We start from the raw sequence: 22,138 nt of genomic DNA on the forward strand, positions 1-22,138 counted from the left end.
CCAGCTTACCGGAACCTCAATTATTTCACGGCATACCTACTACCTTCCACCAACACAAGGATCAATACTTCTATAATAGGTAACACTTCCAAGTTGGCTGCTAGCCAACAGAAAATCACCTCATGTGTTAAGACTGATTTTTACCACCTCCAACAATGCCAAATTTCATTATTGCAAAACATAGAAAGACCTCATTGGACATTCAGTTCATGTGCAAGAGAACTATAAATTCTTAGAAACAATTCTGCTTAAAACAATGAGATATGTTGAATTACATATGTTCAATATGTTCATATTGTGTGCATCCTGAAGAAAAGAAACAGTACCTGAAAACACATCTTCTAAGGGGAGGAAGTGTTCTAAGGATGTACGTGTTCAAGATCAAGGAAGTGATAAAGGACAATTAGAAAAGAAAATAAACAATGATAACGCGTGTGCGCAAACACAGTTCTAATAATTCAAGATATTATACAACTTCATAATTTAGGATGTTCATCCATGAAGCCTAGTAGTATGATCACCTATATAATATTAGCAAGGCACCGGTTGGTCCCCTGATGGATCAGCACCAGACTTACCCCCTCTACTACGGAGGTTAACATGGGAAAGGTTAACTGTAAATCAGCATATCTGCTAGCCGAAGACAAGATGACCATAACCACTGGCGCATCTATTAGAATATACAACCAATATCCAGACACTTTTGGTACCTGAAATAAATATAGCACAGATCCAGCTACATGATTGAGGTTTTCTGCTTCCAACAACCAACCCAGCCACTGGAGCAGAATCCAAGCACTAGCAAGACCAATAAAGCAGTAATTGGTAATGCTATATAATCTTTCAAACGGTTGAAAGGCTAGGTACTAACTTCAAGAAAACATCAAGCGTCTCGTCAAGCATCCTACTTTGACAAGGTTAAATCTACTAAGAGTCAGAATTCACAAAGTTACTTATCTCATCCATGACAGTATAAAAGTGTTCATTATTTGGCAACAAGTAGAAACCTATTGTCGCCTTCTCCAAATATATCAGTTTAACCTCTTGTCCAGCCTTCTTAAGCCCATCAGTATAGGCCAACTGCCAATCCTGAACAAGGTCCAACCCTGCTACAACAACAAGATTCTTAGGGAACTTAACTCCATTGAGGTTTATACCATTTGGACCAAACGGGTTGCATGCAGGATGGTCCCTGTCTGAACCTTCAGGAAGATAAGCTCTCCAATACCAGTCTCGGTCTTGAAGTGTGACGAAATATTTGCCATCCAATCGCTTCTCCGATTCAGTTCTCTCTTGTCCACCAAACATAGGGTTCAGCAGTATATTTCCCAACACTTGTACGCCGGATTCTACTGCCCTGAAAGCCACATTGTGAACAATATTACCACCAGAGCTATCTCCTGCTAAGTATATGTGAACCTTTGAGTCATTTTTGCTCTGCAACCATTGCCTTGAATTAACCCACTCAAGAGCAGTCCATCCATCATCATAAGCACAAGGATAACGATTTTCGGGCGCTCGCCTGTAATTAACTGACACAACAACTGCCTTGCAATTACCAACAAGGCGCCTACATAGCGTGTCATAGATAGCACTATTGGAAGAAGAGTGTGCAAAACTTCCACCATGGAAGAAAATTATGACAGGTACAACATCAGCAGTCACAGGCTTTTCAAGTTCAATTATGCTCGTCGAAGCTCCATCTTCAAAAGATGGACGATAGACACGGCTGAGTAGGCCTATTTCACGATCGATGACAACATCAAAAGAGAAAACTCCATCAACTGGATTAGCATTGGCTGGGACCTTACGGTCAAGGAACTCTGCCAAGTGACGGTTGAAAGTCCCATCAGGGCGACGAAGAAGATTGTAAGCCAACTTGAAGTTGGAAATTAAGATCCATGTATTGAGTGGAACCACCCTCTATAAGAAAACAGAGGTGAAAGTTGAGAAATTGTACGATTTTGAAGTGATGATAACCTGCACTATGCATAACAATATTCTCAATTTACATCTAACACTTGCAACACAATTGTAAATAACACTACAATGTCCTATTCAAGGATGCTGTGCCCAACTAAAGCTATCCATTTATTATACACATATATCATGATATTTAGCATAAATACTAGTATGACACTGCAGCATACTAAAAGAGGAATAGCAAAAATGATTCAGGTCCATTATACAAAATAGAAAGTCTTTAGCGGAGCAATTAGAGCAATTCCAGACCCGCACTACCAAGGTATACAGACTGAAAATCTACACAAAAGGACACTCATTTTCCTATAAAAACAAGCATATTTCTGGGGTACTGAGCACTGATAGACCAAATATAGCAGCAAAGAACCAATATTTTAGCAAGTACAACCTTTCAAAAATACAAGTTCCAAGATAAACATAACCCTACCCCTCCAAATCTTCAGTACAAACCTACACAAGATCATTCCAAACTAAATTCAAACCATAACGTAGAAACCAAAATCTTGAAGAAAAAAAAAAACCTTAAATCAACACAACAAATTTAATAATTAGAGAAAAGAAAATATTTACCTTAGATTCATTCTTGGACTCGTTGGCAGTAGCTTCATTATTTCTTGCCATAGAAAAAGCTGCTCCTTTTGATGTGGGGAAAAAGAAAACAGATTACAAAAACCACGAAAAATAAAACCAATTTGAAAAAAGAATTCCACACTTGAGAAATAGTAACAGATTACATTTCCATGAAAAAGCAAAAGAACAATAAAGCTTCCAACTCTGATAGTAATTTCATCTCCCACTCCACACAAACTCTTCCCTCAGCTCATTTATGTATGCCAAACAACAAGAAGAGAGAAATGGGTAGTAGCTTACTATCTGCAAGAAAATGACCAGTTGAGATGAGGTGAGAGAATTGAAGGGGGTGAATGATAAGGATTCCGGCGCAAAATAGCAGGGAGTAGTAGATCGATGCTAAAGTGTGAAGGGTGACAGAGGGCTTCGAATAGATAGACGACAAATTATGGGGGGCAAAAAGGGTAATAAACTTTTTGGGGTAAGTTGTGGGACCCACATAGTGATTTTTAGCATAGATATGGTTTTGGGGGGGAGGACTTAAAGTATGGGGTATTTATGAGTTTGGCCCTGAAAGTGTTAGTTTATTGCCAAAATTGGGTGGAAAAAGACAAAAAGAGTGAGGGAACGCCGTCCATTGGGACAAAAGCTAAGGAGCGTTGGGGGAACGCCAAAGAGGCACGTAACGACAAACGGAGTCCGTCAGTGCCTACGACTTCAAATTGATGTTGACACAAAGTGAACAAAACTTGGCTGTTTGTATGTATCTCTTTTGAAGTACACGTATCCTTTGAAGAAAAAATATAAAAGTACACATTACCCGTTACGGTATTGAGAGTTTTCTTAAATGTGGGTGTGGTCTCTAAAAACTCCTTCGACTTTATTTATTTATATTATCGGTTTCAATTTCGAATAAAAAAATTATATTAAATTTATAATTAGCACAAAATTTATCAATTCATAATAAATAATAATAATAATAATAATAATAATAATAATAATAATAATACGAATTGAGATTAAAAGAAGGTCGATCCCGAATTATCATTTCATGGTGTGGTTTCTAAAATTGGATAAAGAAAAGGAGATTTATTGGATAAATTTGTCTATAATTTTTTCAAAAAAAAAAATGCTTTCTTTAAACTAGAATTGGAGGGTGAAGCTTGGAATGCACATTATTTACCTCTGCTTTTAAGTTGTAGAAATCTGAAATAAAGATAAAATGAATTTGAGATTGGAGATAGATTAATTAATTAATTTTCTATTGTTCTATCGACTGTTGTTGGTTATAACTTCGCAATACAGTCCGAACGGGATAAACCATAGAAGTACGAAGAGTTATGCCAGAGACTTGAATTGTGACAACATAAGGTGAGTGCCTCTTTTCACAAGGAAAAAGGTCTAAATATATTGTCCTGCAATTAGTATTTTAAAAGTTTATTTTTTGGAGATTTTCTTGGGGTTCGCCTTGGAGTAGGGCACTCTCATAATGCCTCGAGACTCACGTGTGAAGCTTAATTTTGTGAGGCTTATTTTCCAAGTGTTCAACTGTATATTCTAATACGCTTACCACACGGCTTTTGGAGCTTGTTTAACAGTTTCTAAGCAAATAATGTGTTGACACTTCTTTTTGCAACCATTTTGCAACCAAAAGAAGTGTGCCAACGGCTTGTTAATTTTTCAACTAGAGGAAGGCATTTAGTGCGCGTTTGGACATACGAATTGTAAAATTTTGGGAAAAAGTTTTTTTTTTTTTAAAGAAAAAAATGGTATTTGAAAATTAAAATTGTATTTGGACATGAATACAATTTTGGGTTGTTTTTTAATTTTTGTGAGTGATCTGAAGTGAAAAATTTTGAGAAACAAATTTTTGGAGTTTTAAAAAATTTCAAAAAATTTTGAAATTCATTTTCAAATGAAAATTAAATATTTTATGGTCAAACACTGATTTCGAAAAAAATAAAAAATATTAAAAAAAAAGTGAAAAAAAAAAAAATTAGCCGGGCCTTTAGACTTTGAGAAAAATAAATGAGAACTTACAAATGCTAAAGTAACAGACGTTTTTCTTTTGATATATGGGTATATGCTAGTTTTCACTTCAAGTAATTCACCAAGAACTTTATATCATTTCTCCCCTAAAGGAAATATCTTGTAATTAATAGAAAACAAATAAAGGATACAAAAGTTCAGTAAACTTTAAGTGTTGAAGTAGGTAGAATGATTGATGGAATATAAGTACAATTGATATTAAAGTCCCAGCTGGATTTTTGAGGTATTTGAGGGGTCAAATCGTAAAAAATAAGTTAGTTGGATTAATTGTTTGTGGCATTATTTGGTTGCACATCTCTGTACTTCATTTGGTCATTCATGCACTGATGCACATCACTCATGTGGCCAAAAACTAAACACCGATTCGTTTTTACTTCATTCATCATCCTAATATATCTTGGCTTCTTGTGAATCATTAGTTTCCCCACCAAGTTTCCCCTCCACAACCCCCTCAATATAATATAATCTCCTAACCTAACAATGCTATACAATTTCTCAAGTAATCAAGTTAATAAGATATATAATGGAAAAATATGTAGCCATTTGTGGTTTTTTCTTTATTTTTTAGGAGTCATTAAAGGGTTTTTCATACTTTTACTATTCTTTTATGTTGTGGTACTTGTGTAGGATGTGTTTCATGTGTCTAATCCTGCAAAATATATCAATTATGTACGCTCAACAGTATAGAACCAACTAGTTATGTCATTTTTATCAGTACATTTTGATGGAATAAATCTTATCACTCTTAATCTATGTGGTTTTCCCAAAGAAAAAAGAGGTACTTATATGAAATTATTACTCCCCGTCCCAATTTATTTGTCGATGTTTGCCTAAACATGGTGCTTTTAAATAAATAATTTTTTGTATACATAAGTTAACTAGTATGTATAAAGCACCAAAAGTAAACCTAGTAATAATATGTTTAGTAAAGCTTACAGCAGACTATGTCAATGACGAAATGAGAACACAAAAAGTTAGTAGATTCTAAATATTGATTTGTGCAAATTCGACTAATGGAGCATATAATGGTGCTATAAGATCGAGTTTTGGCACACAGTTTTGGGCTGCGGCAAGACATGGACAAACTTGGGGAAGTGAACAGTTAGCCACTAATTAGAGTTGTATTTACTCTTACACCACTGTTTAAAATGTATTTACTCTTTAGTTAATATTTTAATAAACTTTACCCGCTTGAACGAAAATATCCCTGTGCTAGACATGATGTCCTTAACTTTATGAGTATTGTGTAAATATTAAGGAAGGTGTCATGAATTAGCACCTTTTGTTTTAAACTTTAGGATATCATGTAATTAACTTCATATGTGCAGTGTAAATGTTAAGGACCTTGCCCAGTCCATTTGCCATCCCTAAATTGATAGGATATAGTATATCTCACTGCTTGTCTTTATCTTAAAACGTAAATTGAGCTGTATATATAAGACGTGTCATATATATATATATATACATATGTACCCATTCATATTTCCACCTCAAACTTTCTTTGCTCCAGTTATGCCTCTTGGTGGTTATCGTCAAAGCCCACCACCAATATACTAATCAATCCTGCGTGAACTAATGTTTCCTAACCCAACAAATAAAAAAGTTACCGTGCAGCACTTAATTGTCAATCTTAAATGCAGGTGCTTTTGACCATATACAAGCTTAGAATATACTATTTTCCAAGAGAATTTATTGAAGCATGCATAAGAAGCGGGACAATAACTCTAATTATCCAAAAGCTAAATCTTCGGATTCTCAAATCTGCTTGTTAAATTCATCTATGCCTTCTCTCTGGTACAAGTTCTTCAAAATGTGTAAGAGAAGTTCCATCAAAGAGATACCTTCTATTCCACCTTTAGCTACTCCAAGGATATCAAGAAGGAAAAGCACAAGATAGGCTGAAGTGTTAGCTATTCCACATTATGCTCATTTTATTTTAGAATTCTATGTCATTAACTTCATGAGTATTGTGTAAATAACTAAATATTAAGGACACGGTGTCCTTAACTTCATGAGTATTGTGTGAATTAAGGACAAAGTGTCCTGTATTTGCACCTTCTGTTGTTAAACTTTAGGACATCATGTCTTTAACTTCATATGTGCAGTGTAAATATTAAGGATATGGTGTCCTTAACTTCATGTGTGCAGTATAAATGTAAAGGACATAGTGTCTTTAACTCCATGAGTGTTGTGTAAATATTAAGGACATTGTATCATTAACTTCATGAGTGTTGTATAAATATTAAAGGACAAAGTGTCATGTATTTGCACCTTTTGTTGTTAAATTTTAGGACACTATGTCCTTAACTTCATGAGTGGTGAACGTCCTTAATATTTACACAGCACTCATAAGAAAGGATAAAACCGACTTTTCGTATTAATTTTAATAGAATAACGGCTATTTTTACTCAGCATTAAAAATGCTGGATAAAAACTAAATACCACATTAAAAAGTAACAACCCCACGTCATTTCTACGACAAACTCCATTTAGCCCTTATTATTAATATCCCATGAACCTCATAAGCTTGTTTGAAGGGATATGGCCAACCACAAAAAGAATTTTTACACAAATAGCCGGCCAGATTCATTATTTATTTATTTAATCGATATACATAGATTATATACCGATTACACTAGGTTATACAAATATTATATATGGATCATACATATATTTTTACATCCATTGACTATATTTATTTAAGCGGTTGGATGAACAACTATTTGAGTTAATTCTTCTCACACGCAAGCTTCATGAAACTGCAGGGCGGAGCTACAGTAGTGGGTACAGGTTCGGGCGAACCCAGTGACTTTTTTCGGAACCCTGTATTTGTATTGAAATATTTACTAAATCTATATAATTATATATTGCCGAACCCAATAACAAAAGGGATCTTGGTTCAATGGTAAGGGTTGTGAGTTCGCTGAGAAAGATGGGGGTTCGATTCCCGCCGAAAATAGTATTTTATTATAAAATTTAGAACCCACACAATTAAATTCCTAGCTCCGCCTCTGTGAAGCTGTTGGTATGCTTGTTAACATGTATTAATACACTTATAACCCTTTAGTAATCACTCCTTTTGTTATATGATACGATTACTATTTAGAAAATAACCTTCTAGAAATGTTTTTTCTTATGTAGACTAATTGTGAGTTATAGTCAACTTCTTGAAATAATTGTAATCCAACAGGTCAAACTATTTTTATAAGTATTTTACGAATAGAAAAGTCGACATTAGATATTTTTTATTGCGCTCGCTTTCCTTTCTAAAAACTTTATAAGTATACTAAATTGCAAGTTTTCACATACTAAAATGACAAAATGTAGTTATGAAAATGCATGTCAAAGACTACTTCATTTTTTCAGTACACCCGCGTAGGTTTTTGCTATCGAGTTAGGATTTATTGATCGTGGGAAATGAGAAAGGACACAAAGGGGAAGGCATATATCACCCTACCTCCAAATATATATGTAAAAGATAAGAACTGAAAAACTCACTACTTTTAAATAACATTTCACAGTTAAGTTAAGTGATATCACTTGTAATTCTAATTATGTAATCTCTGGATTATGATGTGGAAGGATAATTTTTTTCCCGTCTAAATGATAATTTATTGGAGTAGAAAAAAAACCAAAATCAACAAAGTGAAGAAAATAAAAGTACTTCACCTTATCACTTTTACTTTTCGATATTCAAACTATATGATGTTGACTAATATATTTTAATTTTCTGTATCATATATAACATAAGAAAAATTAAAACTAATAGTATTTTTCATATAGTTTTTGAATATATAAATTAAGTTGATCTAATTTAATTTAAATTTAAAATTTAATCAAATTAACTCTTAAAAAAGTCAAAAGTAACACTTTAGGAAGGATGAATAACAAATACTCACATAGAATCTACACTATACGCACAAAAATCTTTAGCGAAATATCATTCGCCTTTTTTAACCTTTAAATTTTTTTTACAATGGACATAATTATAATTTAAGTTAGTTTGTAATAGGCGGGACCTTGAAATTAATTAAAATTTTGCATATTAAATATTTTCTTATTAAAATAAATAAAGTCCTAATATTTAAGAATTTAAAATAAAAAAATATTTTGTCTTATATAAATCATATTAATTGAAATTTTAAAATACGCTTATCAAATCAAAAGAGAAAAATCAAGATGAGAACAATAGTGACTTCAATTGATTTTATAATTAAAAAATTGAAATGTGGGAACATAAATGTCATGGCCTCGATTTTTCCTCTGTAGGATGTCGTGATGAAACCTAGTCTCTAAGACTAAGTAAGCCAAAAATTTGCGGAATAACATAATATAAATCTGAAACCCAAATCTCAACATATGAAATAAATATAAAATTACAAAACAATAATTACAACTTCCAAAACCTAGTAGAAATAAGTCACAAGCTTCTAAGAGAAATACTATGTGTTTCTATACATCAAAGTCTAAAAAGAATAAGGAAAAATAACATAACATGGATATAGGGGGACCCCTAGGTCTCCGGACGTTGGCATATGTACCTTGAAGTCTTCGCGTACAGGTTATCTCACCGGTTTCTAGCCTGGTAGAAAGAACCTGGATCTGTACGAAAAGATGTACAGAAGAGCAGCATGAGTACACCACAACGGTACCCGGTAAGTGCCAAGCCTAACCTCAGTAGAGTAGTGACGAGGTCATGTTACGCCCTACTGGAAATACTACGAAGCACAATTTTTTTTTTGTTGAGTTAGTTGTATAGGATCAATGTTTATCAATTTCAAAAGCTTGTATGTTATTTCAAAAGCTTGTTATGTATTGTTTCATAATGTCGTATATTATTGTACTGTACTAGAGCATTTTGATATATATAATGTTTTGATAGATTGTATTGTTTGTCGTCGTTTCATAATGTCATGCACAAACAGTAAGAAAAATAAACTTGTAATATTATTAAAAAAAAAAAAAAGGTACGAGGTAATATTATTATATAAAAATATATGGTAAATGATAAAAAAAAGAATAAGATGAAAGAAAAAAAAAAGGTAACGATGCTACTTTTCATGATGTATACCTAATAAGACGTTCCATAAAGTAATACTTTTTATTTAACAATATGATATAGTAATAAAATTTATATAACAATCAAAAGAGATTATATTTAAAGTAATGTTACGATACAATAACACTCGTTTGAACACGTAACTAGTGTTCTAAAAAAATTAGGCAAAATGGCCTCCGAGCTATCTAAACTTGCATCGAATTTTAAAGCCGGTATATAAACTTTCGATTTTCCCATTTTAAAACCTCAACTTAGCTGGTTGCTTATAGGTGAACACATCTGACCTTTGACTATGATTATATGACAGTGGCACAGCTGACGTGGTCAAAGTGCGTGCCAATCACGCAGAAAAAGTGTGTCCTTCAAATTATTCTATTTAAAAAATGTTAAATCTGAATAAGGAAAAAAGAAAAGTAAATAAAAGACAACAAATAAAAAATTTAAAAAAATACTAAATCCTAAATCCCTCCCGTATCCCCCTTTCTTATCTTCTTCCTTACCCATCTCTCCTCTCCCCTCCCCCCAAAACCCCCACATTTTCTTTCTCCCGACAGTTTCTTCCCGTCCCCCACCCCATCTCCTTTCTCTTCATTGCAGCTTTGAACGATATATTGGCCAGCCTCTATTTCACGTAAACTAATTATTTTGGCATTGGTCTATCTCATTTTTTCAGTTGACGGTAAAGGTATGGCGGGGACAACATTTCCGGCGATCTTCTTTGGTCGATTGGAATGACGAAATTGCTTAAAACTTTTAGGGGTGGGAAATAATAGGTGTTTAAGGAGGTTTGTTAATTTTGATGAGCTTCGCCGAGATGACATTTTTTCCGAGGGAAACTTTATCGGAATGGTTTTGATATTTTTTTAGAAAGATCTTACGGTTTGTTTAGACTAATTTCTGGACTAAGGTTTGGTTAAAATATGTAGTAGGACATGAATGGATCAGATTTGGACTTTTACCATTGAAAATGGTGGTTGGGCAAGAGAAGGTTGTGACAGAGCAGTGGTGAAGAAGAAAGGAACGAGAAAAAAAAATTGTAAGTTGGTTTTAAAAAAGATGGGACCCACAAATTACAAATGTCAAATAATAAATGGTCTTAAGCATCTTACGTGGTATTTATGTGAGGTAATTGAGATACACGCTCTGAGGGAAAGGTTTATTATAGGTAACTTTATCGAGTTGAGGTACTAAAATGGAAAAATAAAACGGTAAGGGTTTGATTTGCCCCTCTACTATCATAAATAGGCCTTATTTATCCTCTGTTTAAGTTTTTTTTTATCAAAAATATCCCTACAGTTATACATTAGGTTCATATTTATCCCTTACACGTTAAAACGTGTTACATTTGCCTTTCATTATTCTTTATGATCATATTTACCCCTATACTTTTTAAAAAGGGTTACATTTGCCCATTCATTATACTTTCTTGATATATTTATCCTTACAATTATACTTTAGGATCATATTTGCCTCTCATCCGTTAGATCGCCATGTCCCACATTTGTTTTCCTACATGACGTCTATGTGAGTTTCTTTTCTTCCAATTTAAATATGGTCACCTATTTAAGATAATTTAATCCGCCCACCCAATTTAAATAAGACACACTAACTAAAATAAATGAAAATCATAATTCCCAATTCCCCTCCCCCCCCCTCCCAACTCGTCCATCTCTCTTCTCCGGGTCAGCTCCATATTTTTTGGAGAGCGAGAAAATTTTGGATAATGAGTGAACGAAACTATAGTGTTATCTCTAATTGATTTATTTATTTAATTATTTCACCTTTGTCTATGATAATTTGTTTCCCTTTAATACTTACGAGTTAGAGATATGAATCACTCAATGATGTTTTGAAGTATTTGTAGAGATACAACTCTGTAAAGTCTAAACTAGGTCAATTGACCATGATTGATCAACGAAAAGTAATTTTCTAATACGACATTTACAAAGATTGTGCGAAATACAATAGTTATAGCAACGACAACATATTGGCAAACAATAACTTTGAACTCAAAATCAGCAATCTAATACAACTCACAATTATTGCAGTAACCAAAGTAAATTACGAGAAGTTGCACAACAATAGAGTTAGTGTGTCTCATTTAAATTGGGTGGGCGGATTAAATTATCTTAAATAGGTGACCATATTTAAATTGGAAGAAAAAGAAATCCACATAGGCGCCATGTAGGAAAACAAAGGTGGGACATGGCGATCTAACAGATGAGAGGCAAATATGATCCTAAAGTATAATTGTAAGGATAAATATGTCAAGAAAGTATAATGAAGGACAAATATAACCCTTTTTGAAGAGTAGAGGGGTAAATATGATCCTAAAGTATAATGAAGGGGTAAATATGATCCTAAAGTATAACGAAGGGGTAAAAATGATCCTAAAGTATAACGAAGTACAAATGTAATCCGTATTAACGTGTAAGGGATAAATATGAACTTAATGTATAACTGTAGGAATATTTTTAATAAAAAATTTAAACAAAAAATAAATAAGACTTATTTATGATAGTACATGGACAAATAAAGACCCCTATCCAAAAATAAAAAGTTCATGTAGCATGTAGCGGCTTTAAAATCCGGTTCAAGTCCTAACGCTTTTTTGCCAAAAAAATTACTAACCTAAATTGCACAAAACCCAATAACTTTTAAACTCAAAACCCAAAACCTCTGGCGGCTTAGCATCTCCTCCGTCTCTTTTGCTTTCTCAGGTATTATCCTTCTCCATTCTCCGAAATGGACCAAAATTCGTATAATTTATGTTTTTCTTTTCAATGTTGAAAGTATTTTTTGGGCGATGTGGCATTTTTTTTTGTTCCAGTGAAATCCATCGATAAACAATGTGGGCCGCCATTAAAGTTCCATCGAACATCCATGGAGGAATAATTCATTACAACTATAGCAGCAAAAATGGTAATAGTAGTAGTTTTGTCAGAGGGCGAAAATCTTTGGTGAAAATGTGTTTTACTTCTGACCAACATGTTCAGCTCATTCAGAACACGCCTTCAATCGATGCACTTCCTATAATGGTACCTTCCCTTCAATCTACCTGGCATTATTATTACTTGGTGTTTCAATTTTTTGCTGTAGTAGCGACTACGCGATGACATTTAACTACACGGGCTAAAACTGTTCTAAATATTTACGAGTTTTAAAGTTATAGTCACCATCCGTGTAAGGAGTTTTTACATTATCATGTCACCTATACCTATTTTAAGGAGGCTTACCTCTAGTCTGTAGATATCCTTTGAGTGACCTTACAGTGTAAAATATCATTAACAGCTAGTGTACATAACTTAAAGTCATGTTTTATACCAATTGCAATTGGTGGTATCAAATATGGTAGTCTCTTCAAAAGTTAAGCTATAGTATGAGAATTTTTAACAATGTTATATGTGAGTACTTTTTAATTCAGATTGATTAAGCTCAATTTTTTTTTTTGGTTTTATTTGATGATATAAAGGTGAATGGTTGTACTGGTAAAATGGGGAGGGCAGTTCTTGAAGCATCAATCTCTGCGGGACTTCAACCTGTTTCTGTATGTTTTAGTGGTCCGGGAGATGCAGGAAAAATTGTGGAGGTGAGTGGAAAAGAGATAACTGTGCATGGTCCTTCGGACAGAGAAAACATCTTGTCCTCTGTCTTTGAGGAGCACCCGAATTTAATTGTAGTGGACTACACAGTGCCTGCCGCTGTGAATGGTAAGACAAAGATTCAAAAAGTTACTTTCGAGTATCTTTTGGCTGTTCTGATATGCTACACATGTATTGATCTCCTTTAAGTTTTGATTTTATTGTGTTTGATCCCAATGCTCAGATACTTTTGGATATCTTCATCTGAAAATAAGGTCAAGCATTCTCTACGAATTACTTTAGACCTGCTGAATCACTGGTACTGAAAATAAAAGGAAATAAGGATCAAACAATACCGCTGTCCTATTGAAGACAGATGAACAGATCCTACTGCTGTTCCTGTACTAAATCCTCTCTGAAATTTGAGGGGCTTTATTAGTTATAAATGTTGTTTTGTTATTAATAGTGTGGAATTACAATCTTGAAGGAAGCATATCCACATGTTATCATAAACAATAGGTTAGCAACATTGCCCCTGGCCTTTGGTCTAGGGGCAAGAGTTCAACACGTGAGTGTGGGTTTTAGGCGCAAATCACAAGTTCGATCCCTTCCGCAACCAAAAGCACGGTAATTAAGGGGAGAAAGGTAGAGGGACGGACCCATTATCTATCGAGTTTCGAACTGTGCGCCACTGGCATCGGGGATTTCTCCGTTATAGAAGGAAAAGTGGTTAGCAACATTGGTTGACCTTATCACAACAAGCAATTGGGGTCTATCCTTGGAGGTATGCTTTTGAAGAGATATTCAGTCTCTGGAATGGAAGAAGTAGACAACATCATTTACAAGAACTATAACTGCACAAGAATAGGTGAAGGGGAGTGCAGAATGATGTGGACAGCAGCGGAAACATTTTAGTGGCTAGGTTTTACATGACACATCACACATGTCTAATACAAAACAACTTGCAGAGAAGATGTTTTTTTTTGTTGTTGTGAAGATTCTGCTAGATCTTTAAGATATATCCTGTTACATTGCCACTTGGCAAATTGTGTGTATGTTTTGGAACTTTTAAGGTATTCAGTGCGTGATGCTGGGAAGCAAGTAGTGACTAGCTGGTAACAGCAGAAGCTAATGATTATAGGTAGACACGGAGAACTGTTCCTTTATGAATATTTTGGACAATTTTGTTAGAAAGAAACCACAAATGTGTTAAGAGTAAAACATAGAATATTTCTCTTATAAAGTGTAGATGTCTTTATGACTTAAAAGTTTTGGTGTACGGGGAAGGTTAGTAATGATTTTTGATAAAATGCTGGACGTTATAGATTGTCTACGTACTCAGATACCCAATCATCTAGACACTGAAGTTTTTATAAATAAAATTTACCAGCATAAGTAGGTTCCTGTGATATCTATTGCACATGTCTTTAGCAGAGGGGAAAAGGGGATGTGGAATGAGGTTTAAAAAACAAAAGCACCAAAATGATATCTATCACATTCTCCGCAGGAGATGCCATTGTAATGTTCTTGTTACCACTATGAACCTGCAGATAATGCTGAATTATATTGCAAAGTTGGAGTGCCTTTTGTGATGGGAACCACTGGTGGAGATAGGGAGAAGCTTTACAAAACAGTGGCGGACTCAAAAGTTTATGCTGTAATCTCACCACAAATGGGAAAGCAGGTTTACACATTTTGCTCTTCCTATTTTCTTTTAATAGTATGCCAGACTTTAGTTTAACAGGGGGTATACCTTGCCTCTGTTTTAGGTGGTAGCTTTTCTCGCAGCCATGGAAATCATGTCCGAACAATTCCCTGGAGCTTTCTCTGGGTACACTCTACAGGTTTGTCTTCTTCGTCGTGCGAGTTGACCATTGGTTTACAAGCTCTTGTATATTCAGCCAAAGTGTTTCTTATTGAGACCTTGATAACTAAACAATTTCAGATTAAATTGAAATGCTGACTATATTTTGTATGCTTTCATTCTTTTACCATGAAGGTGCCTAGTTGCATTACTTGCATTGGTATTTTCGGTTTCTGATCTCGTTGACAATACATGTATATGAGGTTAACATAAATTCTTTTCCTTCGGAGATTTGCATATATTAAACCCAAATGGCTTTTGAATTTAATGTTGCTATAGAAAATGTTAAGAGCTACTGGGAATCAATTTTACGGCAGACAGCAGAATTTGACTAGTAATTAAGCGCTAAATAACTGGTTACCATTTTTACATCTTTCACTAATATCCATCTTCGTGGTACATGTTCTATGGATGTATTTAGAGTTAACGACCTCAAAAATAGTAATTGCTTGAGATTGTGTACATGAAGCTTTTAATACTGAAGATATATAGCTCAGTGGTGACGGGTATACACGAATTGCTGTATTTGGCATTTCGTGTCCATGTTGTGGCTGGATATCTAAAGGGCCAATTGAAACCACCAGTTGTTCGATTCGTGTGTGATTGGGCCACTAGGCCGCTGGATGTTATCTCATCTTGCTGCGTGATTACAATGGCTGTTCCTCACTCATTGAGGAGTTTAGCAGCTGTTCCTTTTACAACTGGGGTTTTGGTTTGCCTCTTAAGAGTTCATGAATGGAGAGAAATAGGCAGGAACATTAAGGGGTCTGAAATGCCTTGCAAATATCTGAACATTAAAATACTCTTTTTCAACTTCAACCAAATATTGTCCAAACTCCTATTAAATCATTTAGTACCCACCAGGTATCATGCCTGCATTTTAGGTGACTATTTGCATGCTCCAGGATTAGGCAGAGCGATTTAAAGACTGTCTTTCTTTGGTTCGGTTCTTTTATTATTTTCTTCTTCTGATTTGACATACAGTGGATATACCTCATGCTTTTCTTACTGAAATATGAAGGAACTGGTCCGAAGAATTATTGGAGTTACTCTTTTCGATTGTGCTGTTTAACCTAAGATATCTATATCTAATTGAGGCAAATCTGGGAATCCGATCATATATGTGATGTGCATGCTTGTTGCCTTGGCTAATTATCGGTGTATTTGTGGTGCATTTGTTTTCTTCTTTGCTTGCCCTTTATTATTCTCTATTTTGCTGATCCTTTTGCAGTCTTATTCATCTCAATGTGTTAACAGAAAATTGAGTTTGATTTATAGTATCCTGTGATTGAAGTGTGAATTTTGAGCCTCTTTATCAAATTATAAGGTGATGGAGTCTCATCAAGCAAGTAAATTGGACACCTCTGGAACTGCAAAGGCTGTTATCTCTTGCTTTCAGAAATTAGGCGTTTCTTTTGATTTGGATGAGGTACGTCTACAACTTTTTTTTATTCAATAATGACAGAACATTTGTCCTATTGTGGTTCTTCCATACCCTTTTCTCTCAAATTTCCATTCCTTCTTCCATTTTATTTCGTCTTGACTTTATCCTTTCATAAAATAGTGCTCGTGGTCTTCTATACTTTTACGAACGCGTTCATCTTTACACAATTTGACTATTTTCTAATACCACCAACTTTTTTTGATGATGTGAGTGCCTGTATATTAATAACAGAAGCATCCAGAAGATGCATAAATTACAAAAGAGGAAGATATCAGCTCCTAAGGAAGACAAAAAAGAAACCTATTAAAGGACTATAGAGCTGATAAATTCCAAAAAGAGGTCATGGCTATACACGGGTATGATTGACCCAACAAAAGAGGAAAACTAAACATCTAGCCTTAAGTTTGCATCTGGCAGTTGTAACGCCATCAAAGCATTTTTGATTCCTTTTTGTCCATTAGCCCAACAAAATAGTAGCAGGAACCATAGACCAGATTTTCTTGATGGACTTGTCAACTTTCCAGTTGCTCCAACACACAAAGGCTTTCCTGACACTGCATGACATAGTCCATTGCATTCCATTTCTAATACCACCAACTATACCGTCCTGCTTAAATAAGTTGAACGGGAAAGAATCTGATAGCATAGAGAAAAAGATTGACTTTACTGCTCCGTGGGAGTTCTTATGCTTCATAGCTCGTAAAGTGAAGCATCTGAATTCAGGGTCATTGATGAAGAGTTTCAGGCCTAGGTTGTGGAGCCAACTTTACCGTCCTGCTTAAATAAGTTGAACGGGAAAGAATCTGATAGCATCGAGAAAAAGATTGACTTTATTGCTCCGTGGGAGTTCTTATGCTTCATAGCTCGTAAAGTGAAGCATCTGAATTCAGGGTCATTGATGGAGAGTTTCAGGCCTAGGTTGTGGAGCCAAGTTGAGTGGAAATAACTGCCACAAACAAATTTGTTGTGTTTTAACTTAACCATGTTTTAGATAACTGAAATGGGCTTCATGAGAGGATCTGATGATAAAGCTATCAGACTCGTACAATATGAATGTATCACCTCCCTCCTCTCCTGTGTATGGCTTCAAAATGGCGCTTTTTGCGTTAAAACTTTTCTTTATATTGAATCAAATTTCTGAAATGGTGACGAGATCTGACAGACATAGAGTACAGATAACATCCACTATTTTTTCTTCCGAAGCTATCAATATATTATCATCCCTGGCACTTTATTGTCATGCTACTTGCTCCTATATCATATCTTATTCCATCTGGTTCGTATATCTTCCCATAGTGCCATTTTGCTATGGGGTTTCCGACCCCTTCCGCAACCCTTTTCCTGGGACACACATTCCTGTAGTTAACTTGCAGATATATGTTTCTCTTTCTTTCTTGGACATTCATCTAGCAGAACTCACCACGTTCTCTTAAATCCATTGTACAATTTCAATAACAGCAAAAAGTCTCGAGTAAATTCTATTTCCTGTACAGGATTACAGTTCTATTAAGCTTGTCTGGGATGGTTTTTCTACAGACTGTCAAGTTACCAAATATTTTCAAACTGTGCTTCAAGTTTGGAAGGGAAGGAGAATGAAACGAAAGATACAAGGTCTAATATTTTCAGCCTTCTCCGAGTTTTGGAGGAAAAGCGAATGAAATGAATGAAGAAAGATTAAATTAAATTGGAGTTGGAGCATATAGAGAAATTCAATTTGCTCTCAAGCGTTGAAAGTGATTTTTCTATATAACTTGCATTTTACAAGGTAGAATACCGATTCTCAGATCCCTAACAGAATATTTAATTATCCTCATGAATATTCTGTCAGGTACAACTAATACGAGATCCCAAGCAACAAGTTGAGATGGTTGGTGTCCCAGAAGAACACTTGTTAGGTCATGCTTTCCACATGTACCATCTGACCTCACCAGACGGAACGTAATACTGTCTATCCTTTGCTTTCCCCTATCTTATTTTTGTTGCCAATGTTTATAAATTGAACAACTTTAACTTGGTATCTCCCTTTTTTTTTTTATAAGGTTTAACTTTGTATATCCTTTTTCAGGGTTTCTTTTGAATTTCAACACAATGTTTGTGGTAGATCAATCTATGCAGAGGGAACAGTTGATGCTACACTTTTCCTTGCTAAGAAGGTAATCTGAACAAAAAATGTCTAAATTTGTTATTGGAGCTTCTCTTTGCAGAGCTTTCACCATGCATCTCAAGGAACAAATTCAGTTAGAAATAGAAGTTTCAAATATTTTTGTGATGTGTTCTAGCTTTTTACTCTGCATTCACCAAAGAATAACAGTAGATGTTTTCTGAATATAGGTGAAATTGAAAGAAGAGAAGCGAATATACGACATGATCGATGTGCTGCGGGAGGGAAACATGCGATAACAGCTGAGTAACATTAACATATGCTGGAGTAGGATGTATAACATTTAGACCTAGGAATGCAGAGAAACAAATGTTGGGTTCAATTTACTTGTTGTTTTCCCTCCAGTGGTTATTTTACAATATTCACCATGTATTGAGTTTTGGCTATTTTACTATTGAGATTATTACATGATTTACATTCATTAGGTTTGATTTGATTTTATCTGGTTCAATTATTGTAATATGCCGGGATTAGATGTAATCTTGCCTAGAATCAATAGTATGCCAATGTATATTTGCAGTTTTACAAATCCCAAGCAAGCTCGAGGGTGTTATCAAAGTATTTCCTTTATTTCTCTCTTCTGAGTTTGAGAGTCAAGTGGATTTTTCATATCCTCTTAAATATTTTGAATTATTAATTATTGTTACTTACAGTACTCTTTTTATCAAGTTTTCAAATTTGTAAATTTTATTTCAAAAAACTTAAAAGATTTTATATCCAAATTCGTGGTCAATATTGAGAAGTTTGACTCTCGAAATTTGAACTTTATCAAATAAATTGGGATGGATGGGGTAGGTATTATGGTCTATATCAGTCGAACTATGGTCTGTGGGACAAAAAGTTAAAAGATCTATTAGCGTATAGTCCTAGTGATGTTTCAGATGCTCTGATGAGACTAGTAGAAAAAATTAGATAGTAAATTGAGTAACTTGTTATGGAATACTTTGTAGCTTAGTTTGTCAATTTGTTTCAATCATGCCAAACTTATGGTATGGTTTGAACCAAGGACAATTCTTTATATACGAATGGTGCAATAAGTATGTGAATTTGTCTTAGATATGGTGAGTGACCAGGAGGTCACGGGTTTGAGTCGTGGAAACAGCCTCTTATATAAATACAGGGTTAGGCTGCGTATAATAAACCCTTGTGGTCCGGTCCTTCCCCGGATCCCGCGCATAACGGGAGTTTAGTGCACCGACTGCCCTTTTATGGTGAGATAATTGAAACAAATGAATCTCTAACTTATGTGATTAAAAATATATACAATATCCATTATATTCAAGGATATTAATTATTGACATCTAAGTGTAGAGGGTCATGAAAATGGTAGCTTGTTAAGCTTTTTTTTTTCTTCTTCAAGTGAAGAGATAAGCCGTTTCTGATTAATATATTAAGAGGGTGTTTGGCTAAGCTTATAAGTTGGCCAAACTGGCTTATAAGTATCTTTTAGCTTATCTACGCGTTTGGTAAATATCCAAACTTCAAAGTACTTATAAGCCCATAAGTCATGAGTTGATCACCTCCAACTTATGGCTTTTTAGCTTATAAACACTTTTAGTTTGACCAAAGCTTTTACTAATTTATCCTTAATACTAATCTTTTGTAAAAATTTTAAGAATATTTTAGTCATTTTAATAAGGAAAAATTTCACATAAGAACAAGTGGACTCCCTACTTTTTAATTTTATAGCCCATATTTCAACTTACAACCAACTAGCCCAAAATAATAGGTTAAGATTCAACATTCAACTCCAATAGATTCTCGAAATTATTATTTAATTTTAAAAAAAGATTGCTCAAGCTTTTAAGTTAATTTTCAAATCAGTAACTGTGACTCAAATATTAGTTCAACAAACCAAATCTATTTGGGTGGTAAAAATTAGATTTTTAACAAGTTTAAATATTTGGGTTTAAATTCCGAATTTGATTTTGTAAGAAATTTGGAGTGAGTGTTATTTAGACTTGTTAGAAATAGTATAAGGAGGTTGTATATAAAATTTGAAGTCATTTAATGAAGATTTGGACTGGTTTTGAACAAGAATTGCAACTAAAAATCGTGGAAGAAGTTCGTCTACAGACGCTTGTATAAAGGTGTATAAAAGTGTATAATAATGTATAAGATATGTTTATACACTATTATACAAGATTATACATAATTATATAAAAAACTAACTTCGTCTTCTTCCTTGCGTTTTTTCTGAAATTTAACTCAAATCTTACTCAAATCTACTCCAAATCACTTCAAATTTAAATTTTGAACTACCTTTTTGATATTTTCAATCAATTGGAACAACATCCAACCCAAACAACTAACAAACTCAAAAAATCTTATTTTCGAAAGCGAAGCTTTGAATGGCCTTCAATGGTGGACTTTACTCTTCAATTTTCTTACACTGCAACCAGGTGATACAAGGGGAGAAGCAGTAACGGCGGACGACCCCTTAAAGCATATGTAGAAGATGTAAGAAGAAGAGAGAGTGAAAGTAATGGTTGTGAGAACACAGATTTAACTCCATAGCTTTTTGAAACAATGGTTATAAGAACACAGATTTTGAATTTGCTAGTGCTTTCAAAATATGTACAATATAGGTTAGGTCGGGTAAAACTTAAAAATATGGGCAATTTTTTGTTATGGCGTGAAGTCACGCCTATTTTCTTGTTATTCTTTCTTTTAATAAAAGCACAACTTATGTCACTTTACTATCAAACATATATTATGGGTTTCAGCTAATCCAGACGGGGGCGTCGTCATTTTATTATGTGTTCATTGATTTAAGCCTCAAATTGAAGGCTTGATCCCAAAAACTCAATTCTGTCATCCTTTCATGTTTTTCAGAATTCAATCCCATCGAACATTGTGATTTGTTATTTTTCAGGCCCAGCAAATTAAATCAATTCATCACTGTCATTCTCGCAAGTTACTCAAAGAGATAAGCCGTTTCTGGTTGAAAACTGTTTCCCTAATTTCCAGTTCACCTGTCTTTTTCCTTCTTTCTGAACACTTGCTCGGGCTTCACTTCACTTGACTTGGCTGTATGTGTGGACGGACCAAGTTGAAAACTGATATTCTAATTTATTGGAACAAGACTCCGGTAAGTCAATTTTCTCCCCACATTTTTCCCTGTACTACTTTCAGTACGTGGCACTCTGTTTTTCTCGATTCTTTAAAATATTCTGAAATGTTAATTATTATGATATGTAATACTTTTATGTAATTTCAAGTATTTAAATTTTATTTCAAAAAAACTTAAAGATTCATTCATGGTAAAAGTTAAGATGTATGACTCGAAATTCAAACGGTACCATATCAATTGGTTAAAGGGAGTACTAAAGTTGAAAGGTATATACTCCTTTAGTTTTGAGTTTAAGGTCTAGGCAATGACATAAAATAAATACTTATTTAAGTAACTAACTTAAATCATTGTATA

The 22,138-nt window shown here is 34.3% G+C and overlaps 2 protein-coding genes across 8 annotated transcripts; one reads left to right on the forward strand and one right to left on the reverse strand.

The window, feature by feature from the left end:
- Nucleotides 1-416: 416 nt before the first annotated feature.
- On the reverse strand, nucleotides 417-3,284 carry LOC104119718 (gibberellin receptor GID1C-like). Of its 7 annotated transcripts, none has more exons than XM_009631294.4 (3): nucleotides 2,854-3,001; nucleotides 2,554-2,618; nucleotides 417-1,923 (listed from the first exon to the last, which is right to left on the reverse strand). In XM_009631294.4, the coding sequence occupies exons 2-3, from the start codon at nucleotides 2,602-2,604 to the stop codon at nucleotides 928-930; spliced, it is 1,047 nt and encodes a 348-aa protein (XP_009629589.1). In that variant the 5' UTR covers nucleotides 2,605-2,618; nucleotides 2,854-3,001; the 3' UTR covers nucleotides 417-927. The 7 variants fall into 7 exon arrangements, 2 of the variants coding, with proteins under 2 accessions (XP_009629589.1, XP_009629588.1); XM_009631293.4 differs by having other exon boundaries at nucleotides 2,718-2,986; XR_011409444.1 differs by having other exon boundaries at nucleotides 1,780-1,985; nucleotides 2,718-3,082.
- An 8,962-nt stretch (nucleotides 3,285-12,246) lies between these two features.
- Nucleotides 12,247-19,152, forward strand: LOC104109192 (4-hydroxy-tetrahydrodipicolinate reductase 1, chloroplastic-like). Its single transcript, XM_070181213.1, has 9 exons — nucleotides 12,247-12,381; nucleotides 12,492-12,699; nucleotides 13,134-13,371; nucleotides 14,793-14,926; nucleotides 15,012-15,086; nucleotides 16,434-16,535; nucleotides 18,379-18,488; nucleotides 18,616-18,703; nucleotides 18,882-19,152. Exons 2-9 carry the CDS (start codon nucleotides 12,511-12,513, stop codon nucleotides 18,948-18,950), a joined length of 1,005 nt encoding a protein of 334 aa, XP_070037314.1. The 5' UTR covers nucleotides 12,247-12,381; nucleotides 12,492-12,510; the 3' UTR covers nucleotides 18,951-19,152.
- Nucleotides 19,153-22,138: the final 2,986 nt, after the last annotated feature.

The sequence above is a fragment of the Nicotiana tomentosiformis genome, chromosome 1, assembly GCF_000390325.3.
Source record: "Nicotiana tomentosiformis chromosome 1, ASM39032v3, whole genome shotgun sequence".
NCBI lineage: Eukaryota > Viridiplantae > Streptophyta > Magnoliopsida > Solanales > Solanaceae > Nicotiana > Nicotiana tomentosiformis.